Source organism: Ornithorhynchus anatinus, chromosome 16 (assembly GCF_004115215.2).
Source record: "Ornithorhynchus anatinus isolate Pmale09 chromosome 16, mOrnAna1.pri.v4, whole genome shotgun sequence".
NCBI lineage: Eukaryota > Metazoa > Chordata > Mammalia > Monotremata > Ornithorhynchidae > Ornithorhynchus > Ornithorhynchus anatinus.
The window spans coordinates 24,556,994-24,569,521 of NC_041743.1; the positions used below are offsets into that span (position 1 = coordinate 24,556,994).

The following is a 12,528-nucleotide window of genomic DNA, read 5'->3' on the forward strand; positions in this document are numbered from 1 at the left end:
ATCAGTCATCAATCGTATTTACTGAGCACTTACTGCGTGCACAGCACCATACTAAGCCTTTAGGAAAGTATATTATAACAGAGTTGGTTATACGCATTCCCTGCCCACCAAGAGTTTACAGTCTAGAAGGAGAGAAAGACATTAATATACATGAATAAATTATGGAGTGCTGTGGGGTTGACTGAGTGGTCAATAAAGGGTATAGATCCAAGTACTATATCTCTGGGAGGCTTAGAAAAATCTCATCCATATCTATCTACCTAAGGTTGGTCTCTGCGAAGATGTCACTGCTGATGATAGGATCTTCCCCACGTGGGTAAGGTCGGGCTGAAAAGACCAATAGATGACTGACAACTATTTAGTATAATACAGTATAAAGGCAATGCACTGTCATAATAATAAGCTTTTTCAGTTGCAGAACCCGATGCCGGTTTCAAAACAAAGCGACACTTTGTCTTTTTGATGGTACTTAAGTGCTTACTAAGCGTCAAAAACCGTTCAAAGCGCTGGGGTACGAAGAGGTCATTAGGACAGTCACAGTCCCCGTTCCCCATGAGGCTCCTGGTCTAGGTAGGAGGGAGAACAGGTATTGACTTCCCAATTCATAGTTGAGGAAACTGAGGTGCAGAGAAGTTAAGTGACTGGCCCAAGGTCACACAGCAAGCAATTAGCAGAGCAATTGGCTGAGCGCTTTGTCTCCAATGTTCCTAAAAGCCTCTGCTTCAGGACATCAAGCTCTCCCATTCCTGCACACCACAATGCTCTGCCCACTGCAGTAGTTGCTCAATAGTCCATAGCTACACTGCCCATTATTTGAGACGGCGCTTCTATGTTTAAATCCTTTACTCTTTGAGTTTGTCCCCTTTCAATTTCAGTGAGTAGAGCCGTTTTTCTTTTTGTGGTATCTGTTAAGGGTTTACTACGTGCCGGGTACTGTACTAAATGCTGAGGTAAATACAGGAAAATTGGGCTGACCGCAATCAGACTGCAAGCTCATTGTGGGCGGGGAAGGTATCTTTTATAGTGCTTAGTACAGTGCTCTGCACAAAGTAAGTGCTCAATAAATATGATTGACTGACTTATCCCACACAGGATTCAAGGTCTTAGTCTCCTTGTTAGAGATGAGGGATCTGGAGGCATTGAGAAGTGAAGTGAAGGTCATCACGCCGGCCATGTCTTGTTGCGTTTGACTCCCAGGTGACGCTTGGGAAATTACTCAAGAAGAGGGAAATGCCTTCTGAGGTCATGCATGCCTGCGCACAGGAGGCTGGACGCCGTTCCTGCGTTGCGGACATTCGAGCGTTCTGAAGCTCGATGCCCTGTTGTTGCTAAACTGTTATCTGCCGAAAAGCTTCTTGATTCTGTTTTCGCTTTATCTGTACATCAACGGGTGGGGTACAGTTTAGGCAGTGGAATCAATGACATCATTAAGTCCTATGTGGCTGATGAGATCGTGTGCAGGCTTATTATCAGCCTTCTGCACTCCCCTCAGCGAAGCGATTCAAAATTATCTGCATCGATCAACTAATCTTACTTTCTGAGCACTTACCGTGTGCACAGCTTGGGACGGTACAATACAGTCGAATTGGTGGTCATGTTTCCTCTCTCCTCAAGAGCCTCCAGTGGTTGCCCATCCACTTCCGCATCAAACAAACGGAACTTAATCACCTTGCTCCTTCCGACTTCACCTCGCTACTCTCCTGCTACAACCCAGCCTGCGCACTTTGCTCCTCTAATGCTAATCTTTTCTCACCGTACCTCTGTCTCGTCCATCTCGCCACGGACCTCTCGCCCACATCCAGGCCTCTGACGTGGAACGCCCTCCCTCCTCATAGCCAACAGACAATTACACTCGCTGACTTCAAAGTCTTACTGAAGGCACATCTCCTCCAAGAGGCCTTCCCTGACTAAACCTTCTTTTCCTTTCCTTCCACTCCCTTCTGCGTTGCCCTGACTTACTCCCTTTATTCTCCCAGTTCCACAGCACTTACGTACATAACTGTAACATTCATTTATTTATATTTACATCTGTCTCCCCCTCTAGACTGTAAACTTGTTGTGGGCAGGGAATGGGTCCGCTATATCATTCTCTCCCAAGTGCTTAGTACAGTGCTCTGAACACACTAAGCATTTAATAAATACCACTGAGGGACTGACATCCGCATGTCTGTTGTTTGCATTTCAAGAGCATAATTTCCATCACTCAGCTATTTCTGAATAGATGCCTTAGAGAATTTTGGTGATATTCATAAGCAGCTGAATTGGAAAAGATTCCTGGTGGATCGGCACAGTATTCTGTCTCTGACTTTTTTTATGGTATTTGTTAAGCGCTTACTATGTGCCAGGCACTGTCCTAAGCACTGGGGGGATGCAAGCAAATCAGATTGGACACAGTCCCTGTCCCACATGGGGCTCACAGGCTTAATCCCCATTTTTCAGATGAGGGAGTTGAGGCAAAGAGAAGTGAAGTGGGTTGCCCAGGTCACATGGCAGACAAGTGACAGAGCTAGGATTAGAATCCAGGTCCTTCTGACTTTCAGGGTTGTGCTCTAGCCATTGGACCACGCTGCTGCTCTGGGTTCCAGGTTGCTGCTCTATCTTCAAGTATGGGGACCTACATCGGGTTGAACACCTCTAGACTAAAAGGTCATTGTGGGCAGGGAACATATCTACCAACTCTGTTATACTGTACTCTCCCAAGTGCTAAGTACAGTGCTCTGCATATAGTAAGCGCTCAATAAATCTGACTAATGAGGAACAGCAATTCAGCCCAGCCTTACTTCACTTCAAAGGTGACGGGGAAAGAATAGGATATGAATCTTCAACTCGGCTCGACTGACTACAATACCATGGAATAGTCCGGCTAACTTGGGTGAACTCAGGACGACTAAGTTTTTCTTATTGACTGCCAGAGGCCTGCTGTGTTCAATATTTAAAACGCTTTGGTAAGATCTATGAAAACACAGTGATGGTCTTCTTTCCTACCCTACACCTATGGGTTAATAATAAAAATAATGGTATTTAGTACGTGCTTACTAAATGTTAAGCACTGGGCTAAGAGTTGAGATAGATACAAGCTAATCAGGTCAGACACAGCCCCAAGCGCTGGGGTAAAGCAGATCGGACACCATCCCTGTTACACATGGGGCTCACGCTACGGTGATATTTCATCCCCATTTTACAGATGAGGTCACTGAGACAGGGAGGTTGACTTGCCTAAGATCACAGGGCGGGCAGATGGTGGAGCCGGGATTAGAACCCAAGTCCTCTGACTCCCAGAACCGTGCTCCTTCCATTAGGCCAAGATGCTGCTCTGTCCACAGATCAAGTATGCCGAGCTTGAATTGGTTTCAAGCTACAACGAAATTCAGAAAGTGCTTGATTCGTTACATTCTTCGAGAGCTTGTTCAAAAGAATTCTGGGTAGATCCTTGGTGGAAATAGAGAGCAGTGAGTTGCGCTAGTCATGATAATGATAATAAATGTGGTATTTGTTAAGTGCTTACTATGTGCCAAGCCCTGGGCTGAGCACTGAGGTAATCGAGTCAGACACAGCACCCGTCCCCTATGGGGCTCACAGCCTGAGAGGGAGAACGGGTAAGGAATCCCCATTCCACCGATGATGAAACTGAAGCACGGAGAAGTACAGTGACTTGCCCGAGGTCACAGAGTAGGCAAGTGGCACCGTCAGGATTAGAACCCAGGTTCTCTGATTCCCAGGCCCGGGCTCTTTCCGCTAGGCCCTGCTGCTTCTCTTCTGGTTTCCAGAGTCAGATCTCTTCCATTCCTTCTTGAAAGGAGGCATCTCTGGGGGCATCTTTGAAGCTCTGGGGTATTTCCTTAGTGTAACATTCAGTGAGAAAGAACTCATGCTGATATCTGCACATCAGGTTTCCTGCAAGCTTGTGAATTTCTGCAAGAACGCCAACATATGGCTTCGGTAAATAACCAAACTCCAAAATTAGAGCTAAGATCATGACTTCAGTGGCTTTCTACGGCCCGGAGAGCCACCTTCTCAGTGGTGGAAAGCGTGTTCATTTGATCATGGTGGTGTTCATGTCACCTGGGCATGGTTCTACTTTTGTAAGAACAAAATTTGTACTCTTTAGCTGGGTGGTGATTCTCAAATTTATCGAGCGCTTACTGCATACAGAGCACTGTACTAAGCGCTTGGGAGAGTACATACACAACAACAATATAACAGACATATTCTCTGTCCACAATGAGCTAATAGTCTAGAGGGGGAGACAGACACTAATATAAATAAATGACAGATATGTATCTAAGTGCTGTGGGGTGGGGAGGGGGGATGAATAAAGGGAGCAAGTCAGGGCAACGCAGAAGGAAGTAAGAGATGAAGAAAGAGGGCTTGGTCACGGAAGGGCTCTTGAAGGAGATGTGCCTTCAAATAAGGCTTTGAAGCTGGGGAGAGTAACTGTGTGTCGGATATAAGGAGGGAATGCCTCAGAGAAGCGCCCATTTGCTGTTCACCCTTGTAGCTGTTGTTCCATGCTTCCAAAGGACTTCCCTCGGAAAGCTTTGCAGGCTTCTTTGTTAGATAATCGTAGTATACACTACAAGGGCAGTGCCCAAACTGGTCCGTGTGAAAAGTCATTTAATTGAGAAATCGAAACAAAACAACAATAATCACGATACTCTGGATTTGTAAATAGGATGCCTTTCCTCTGAAGAATTCAGTGTCCACTGTGGATTCTGGAAAAGGCCCAGAAGGATGATGAATTAAAATTCTGCCGAGATGGAGTCTGGTTCCAGGTTTAACCAAATGTAGGCATGGATACATAGATGGGGAATCCATTACCCCACTGGGACCCATGGATTCTTGCTTATTACATTTAACTGCTGACGATATGGTGGTTCAACAATCTTCTTGTTCTCCCCCAGTGGTGGGTTGCGTTTTCTGGACCCAATAATAATAAATGCCATGGAAACCAAAAGAAAGCAAATTATGCCCATGTAGTGGATACAGGATTTAGGAAGTCTATTAGTGAGTTTACTGAAAAATCAAGATGCAGCAGGAGAAACAATAATCTTGTTTGGCAGGGGGTAGGGATGGTATTTAGCCCTTCATGGGTATTCCTGTCTTTCCCCACTCCAGTCCATACTTCACTCTGCTGCCCGGATCATCGTTCTACAAAAATGTTCAGGACATGTCACCCCCCTCCTAAAAAATCTCCAGCGGTTGCTTATCCACCTCCGTATCAAGCAAAAACTCCTCACCATTGGCTTTAAAGCCGTCCATCACCTTGCCTCCTCCTACCTCACCTCGCTCTTCTCCTTCTACAACCCAGTCCGCATACTGTCCTCCCATTCAGAGCCTTATTGAAGGCCCAAGAAGTCTTGTCTGACAAAGCCCTCCTCTCCTCTTCTTCCACTCTCTTCTGCGTCACCCTGACTTGCTCCCTTCATTCATCCCCCATCCCAGCCCCACCGCACTTATGTATATATCTGTAATTTATTTATTTATATTAATGTCTGTATCCCTCTCTAGACTGTGAGCTCAATGTGGGCAGGAAATGTTTCTATTTATTGCTATATTGTACTCTCCCGATAGCTTAGTACAGTGCTTTGCCCGCAGAAAGCACTCAATAAATACGACTGAATGATTGAACGAGTGAATGAACGAATCTCTGGGGGCTCCTCCGCATCCAGATCCTGAACTGGGATCAGTGTGAGTGAGCTGCTTTAGGTCTCACAAGAAATATCCGTCTCCTCACAGAAGGTCTCGGGTTTTGAGGGAAAGCAGCCAGCTGCTTGTGGTGATGAGGCAGTTGCTCAACCTCGGGAGAATTGTTTATTCCTCCTCATTTGGTCCAGTCGAGACTCCCGGAGGTCTTACCACTTCCCCGTTTGTTCTTGGCTTCCAGGTGCCCCATCCGAGTAAATAAATAAAACCTCAGTTGAAGGGTTCCTTGACTGATGTCTTGGGAGGCTTTTGTCGGGAAATCCGAGAGCCTAAAGTCAACTGGTCCAACACTCTGCCTCCGGGAAGTTGACTGCACAGACCCTTCTTGGTCCCCCGGGGACCGACTCTTTTTTCAACAAGGTTTTTTGACGGCTTCAGTCACCTGTCCTCCAGGAGCCTTTCGAGCACCCCAAAACCCAAGACCTTCTTCCTGGTGTCCGACCAAGCTCTCTTAAGGCAATTTCCGTCTCCTTTGAAAGGGGACCATTTCGACGACGGAACATCACCGCCCCTCTACTGGAAAAGACGGCCTAGTCCCACTGGAAACAGAAGCTCCCGTGTCCGATGACATCCGAGATCATTCCCCATTCACTCTTGCGACCTAGCGTACGCGAACTGTGAGCCATCTTACTGGAGGCCCGTCTGTCTCAGCCAGGCCCAGCACAGCCTCACTTCAATTGGGTCACAGCTGGCTCTTAAATGGAAATGAAATTTCAATTGCCTCAAATCTCAAACCCCACGTGAGTCTCACACTGCCTTCTGTGACCGAGTCTTGTATCTCGATCTTAGCTCTTAACAACGGACCAGATGTGACCTTGGGCCCTAGCCCTCTACTGCATGCATTGATTGAGAGAAGCAGCGTGGTCTAATGGATAGAGTACAAGCCTGGGAGTCAGAAGGACCTGTCTGCTGTGTGACCTTGGGCAAATCACTTATGCCTCAGTTACCTCACTTGTAAAATGGGGACTGAGACTGTGAGCCCCATGTGGGTTCAAATACCTGATTAGCTCGTATTCATCCCAGCATATAGTACAGTGTCCGGCACATTGGAAGCGCTTAGTAAATACCATAATTATTATTATTGCTATAGTAAACGCTTAACAAATACCATAATTCTTCTTCTTCTTCTTCTTCAGGGTTGCACTGTGCATATTCTAAGCATTTAATACATGTTAATGACTATTGACTATTAACACTATTGAAAAGCTTCTTCTCTCCCCATTAGATTCATTATGGTTGATGGACAGAGGCAGAACATTGCACTAAGAAACCATTATCGATCAATCAGTCGTATTCTTTGAGCACTTACTACGTGCAGAACATTGCACTTAGCGCTCGAGAGAGCAGTCAGTCACTCATATTTATTGAGCACTTACGGTGTGCTGAGCACTGTACTTGTGGCCTAGTGGATTGAGTATGGGCCTGGGAGTCAGAAGGTCTCGGGTTCTAGTCCCGGCTCTGCCACTTGTCCTTTGTGTAACCTTGGGCAAGTCATTTCACTTCTCAGTGCCTCAGTTACCTCATCTGTAAAATGGGGATTAAGACTGTGAGCCCCATTTGGGACATGGACTGTGTCCAAACTGATTAGCTCGTTCCAACCCCAGCCCTTAAAACGGTGCCTGGCACAGAGTAATCACTTAACAAATACCATTATTATTACTATTATTATTATTTGCTTGAGAGAGTACAATATAAAAATATAACAGACACATTCTCTCCCCACAGAGCACAATACAACAGAATTAGCAGACATGTTCCCTGCCCACAACGAGATTACAATCTCTCTAGAGAGACATGAATACGAATGTCATTTATAATACATAATTTAAAGATATGTACGTAACCGTACATAATGTACACTTGTACATTAAAGGTCATCTCCCACCCTCAATTTATCTGAAGAAATCCAGCTAACGAGAATAGGAGCAGTTCTTCCCCGGATCAAAGGGAGGCTATCATCAGGATCAGCATGGCACGGTAGACAGAGCGTGGACCCGGGAGTCAGAAGATCACGGTTACTAATCCCAGCTCTGCTACATGTCTGCTGTGTGACCTCGGGCATGTCACTTCACTTCTCTGTGCCCCAGGTGCCTCATCTGTAAATTAGGGATTGAGACTGTGAGCTCCACATGGGGCAGGTACTGTGTCCCACCCGATTTGCTTGAATCCACCCCAGTGCTTAGTATGGCGCCCGGCACATAGTAAGCGCTTAACAAATACCACAAGCATCTATGATGACATCAGTATCAACGATAGGCCCGGGGACCAAGGCGCAGTTTGTTGCCCTTGCTCAGCCTTTTACTCCACAGTGTGGGCACTTTGTCATGGTGTCAGCCCTTCTGCCTACCTCCCAAGCACAGATAATAATAACAATAATAATATTGGTATTTGTTAAGCGCTTACTATGTGCAGAGCACTGTTCTAAGCACTGGGGTAGACATAGGGGAATCAGGTTGTCCCACGTGGGGCTCACAGTCTTAACCCCCATTTTACAGATGAGGTAACTGAGGCACAGAGAAGTTCAGTGACTTGCCCACAGTCACACAGCTGAAAGTGGCAGAGCTGGGATTCGAACCCATGACCTCCGACTCCAAAGCCCGTGCTCTTTCCACTGAGCCATGCTGCTTCTCCAGTGAATTCCCAACCGGCCATGCTTACCGGCGTCTGAGGCTCGGCCCCATCAAAGCCATTAATTCCCTTCTTTCATCTGAGAAGAGGGCTCTAAATCCTTCGATAGGGGTTTAACGGTAAGAAATTAGGTGGAGAGTGTACTTCTCAGTCCCCTTAAGTAGGGACCCAGAAACCAATAGGTCACCATATTTCCAGTCAGACTTTGGAATGGAAACCAGTTTCTTTCTGCATTGGCTCACGACCGCTGCCACTCTCTACCTCTATCTCTTCGTAGTTGAAAAAGAAAACCATAAGCATCTTCGCACTGCAAGCATCACGCACTCGGCTCTCACCTAAACAGATTTCTACGTCTGTCACCCCAAACGAAGAGCTGAAAGGGCAAGTGAACGGTATGACTCCGAAGCCTACGTCTTGCTTAAGCAAGTTCCGTTGCTTAATTTCGAGTGGCACCTCATTAATTTCGATGAGGCTTTATGCAGCCACACCAGATGTTAAGAGGAAGATCCCTTGTGGCAAGAACACGGGCTTGTGACTCGGAGGACGTGGGTTCTGATCCCGGCTCTGCCACTCGTCTGCTGTGTGACCTTGGGCAAGTCACTTCACTTCTCTGGGCCTCAGTTACCTCATCTGCAAAATGGGGACTAAGAGCATGAGACCCATGTGGAATAACCCGATTACCTTGTATCTACCCCAGGGCTTAGAACAGTGCTTGGCACATTGTAAATGCTTAACAAATACCATTATTATTAGTATTATCTTAATTTCAGCCTTAATGCCAATGGTTTATATATGTTATTTGTATTTTATATACCTATGTTTCAAATAGAGAAGCAGCATGGCATAGAGGAAAGAGCACAGCCCCGGGAGTCAAAGGACCTGGGTTCTAATCCTGACTGCCAATTGTTTGCTGTGTGACCTGGGGCAAGTCACTTAATTTTTCTGGGCCTCAGGTTTCCTCACCTAGAAAATAGGGATTCCATGCCTGTTCCTTTTCCTACTTAGACTGTGTCCAACCTGATACTTGTTTCTCCACTAGATCTTACAACAGTGCTTGACACATAGTAAGAGCTTAACAAATACAATGGTGATGATGATTATAATAATAATAATACTAATAATAATAATGTTGGTATTTGTTAAGCGCTTACTATGTGCCGAGCACTGTTCTAAGCGCTGGGGTAGACACGGGGGAATCAGGTTGTCCCACGTGGGGCTCACAGTCTTAATCCCCATTTTACAGATGAGGTAACTGAGGCACCGAGAAGTTAAGTGACTTGCCCAAAGTCACACAGCTGCTATATGTGCACATATATACAGCTGAAACGTATTAACAAATATCACAGATACTCGCTAGAGTTCATGTTATAGTCACAATCTGGACAAACAAATCCAATGCCGTTTTCTTCCCCTTCCTAACTCTGTGAAGTGAGATCCTAGAACTACGAAAGGAAATAAACTGGAAGTGTTTTCATTTTAAAGTTAGCGGTACTCATCTCTTTGAAGCAAACCCAGGCTGGTTCGGACAGAAACGTTAACCAGGTGAAATTTAGCCCAGTGAATCGAGTGCAGAACTGCGTTGCTACGGCCCCTTAGAACTCTGGAAAACGACAACCACGGAGAAGTCCCTCGGCCAAAATATTCCCACTTTCCAAACGACGGCCACCTGCAGGTGCAGGCGGTCCGGAGTAAGAGGAAATCTCACGGATCATGGCTTTGGCACTTCCTGCCTTACTGTGTAGAGTGTTCAGAGAGCTGCCTGAGGAGGCAGTTTGCCAGCACAGCTGCTTGTGTCACTAGAAAGAGGAGACCTTGGAGTCGACGAAGATGGGAGGGAGGGGCCTCGGGAGCCGGTGGGCCGCTGGGCCAGGGAAGGAAACGGCAAATAACTCACGGCAGTACAGAAGAATTTCAGAATGCTTCCCTTCAAGAAGTCATTCAATCCCGCCCCTGGGCTTTGGAACAGTGAATGGCCACTCAGGAGAGGAGATTCTTTACCATCTCTGGTATCTTCTTCCAAGGTTCCGGTGACCTCCCTTATAATCCAGAAGCAATGTGGACTAATGGATAGGGGATGGTCCTGGGAGCCAGAAGGACCTGGGTTCTAATCCTGGCTCAGTCCTGCTAATCCTGCTGTGTGACCCTGGGCCAGGTACATTACTTCTCTGGTCCTCAATTGTAAAATGGGGATTCAAAACCTGTTCTCTCTTCTACTTAGACCTTGAGTCCCTTGAGGGACAGGGACCGCCTAATTAACTTGTACCCGGCACTTAGAACAGTGTTTGACATATAATAAATGCTTAAGAGATACCATCAAAAAAACCCAAAAAGCAATGCAGAATGTCTTCCTAAGCTCTACCGGAAATTTCCCTTCCTTCCATTTCAAGGGGCACGGTAAAGCAACCCTTCTCCTTCATGTTTTTTGAGTGATGTCTTAGACTCAGTCTGCCCAGTAGTTAAAACTGTATTTATTGAGGGCTTACTCTGTGCAGAGCACTGTACTAAGCCTTAGAAGAATACCCAAGTGGGAATTCCTGTCCCTCAAGGGGCTCAGACTTTAAAGGAGTTTTCCACCTGGCCCCATTGCTTCCTCATGAGCGAGTCCGGGTTTTCCTGAGGCTTCAAATCACCGGGAGTCCTTACCATTTTGCAGACAGACTTGGCTTCCTCAGAAAACTTGTGGGAGTACACCTCTTCCGTCTCCAGGACTCTCCTGTCCACTTCTTCCCGCTTCACCTTCTCTTTCCTCCCCCGGAATGGAGATTGGCCGGCAATCATCTCAAAAATCAGGCAGCCCAGACCCCAGTAGTCTGGGCTCAATGCATACCTCTGGTTGTTCAACACCTCTGGAGCTGGAAGAGGATAAGAATGGCTAGGGTTAAAAACATAACAGACGTTGAAATGAGGACTCCCTAAGCCACGGGCTAGATGGGGTGGGGAAGAGGAAGGGGGAGAAAGAGGGAAAGAGGGGGACATAAAGAGAGAGAGAGAGAGGGAGACTCTCCATTCCAGTTAGCTAGGATACATTCAATGAAGAATGCTGCTATCCCAAATAAACCCATCGGAGGCTTTACAAAATCAACCAACTAAATGTTGTTCATTGGTACCTCTTTCAAATTCAAATGCTGACTGTATCTATCCTCATAAGGTCAAGATCTGATGATCTTGGATCCACCACAGCATCTAATAAGGTGCTTAGCCTAGAGTAAGTGCTCAACAGATATCATAATTAATTAAAAAACACATATGCAGCATATATATGGGAAGAAACACGGCCTAGTGGAAAGAACATGGGCCTGGGAGTCAGAGGACCTGACTTCTAATCCTGGCTCCGTCACTTACCTGCTGTGTGATCTGGGGTAAGGCATTTAAATTCTCTGTGCCTCAGTTCTCTCCGCAGCAAAATGGGGATTCAATGCTTGTTCTTCCTTCTACTTAGATTATGAGCTCCATATGGGATCTGATTATTCTGTATCTATCCCAGCTCTTAGAACAGTGCTTGTCACATAGGCAGCACTTAAATATCACAACTATACTTGTCAATTTGCCCTTTTAAGTGTTTTCTAGTGATCTTTTGAGATGCAAAATATAGTCCTAGTACAGTATATGAAACACCACTGTCAACTGATTATCTTGTAACTACCCCAGCACTTGGGATGATGCTTGATACATAGTAAGTGCTTAACAAATACCACAATTATTATTATTATGATGACATGCATACACAAGCGTGCACACACACACACACACACTTTGGCAGTTTAACATGTGGTCAAGGGACATTAAATTTACCAAATTGGATTTGCAGTTGAGACAAACACAAGTGGTTATCTTTGCTGCAAATTAGCCAAAGCTCCTTCCATTTGCCCCCAAATGAAGATAAAGCCAGAAGGAGCAGCAGCTGTTTGGGACCTGAGGGAGGAATTCCTCCCCTACCCTCCCCGCTCCCAGATACCGCCATCTACTTTGGAGCGGGCCAGAGGCCGTGGGAGAGGGAGGGAGGAGGAAGGGCAGGTTAATACGACACAAATGCCATCTGGTGGAAGGATGACCGAGGAGAAGCAGAGTCATGGGAGTTTCTTGCTTCTCCTCCTTCCCTACGTTCTTCACCCTGGCCCTTCACCCCGGCAGCGTCCAGATTCCAGGACGGATTGGGGTCTGTGGCCTTGGGGGCAGTTCCTCTCTTGGACCCCAGCC

The 12,528-nt window shown here is 46.3% G+C and overlaps 1 protein-coding gene across 2 annotated transcripts in view; it reads right to left on the reverse strand.

Moving 5' to 3' along the window:
• GRK5 (G protein-coupled receptor kinase 5) overlaps positions 1–12,528 on the reverse strand; it is a 263,650-nt gene that overhangs the window by 19,888 nt on the left and 231,234 nt on the right. For both annotated transcript variants that reach the window (XM_029080574.2, XM_029080575.1), the window contains one exon: positions 10,975–11,183. In XM_029080574.2, the coding sequence (XP_028936407.1) occupies positions 10,975–11,183 (209 nt within the window). The remainder of the gene's footprint in view (positions 1–10,974; positions 11,184–12,528) is intronic.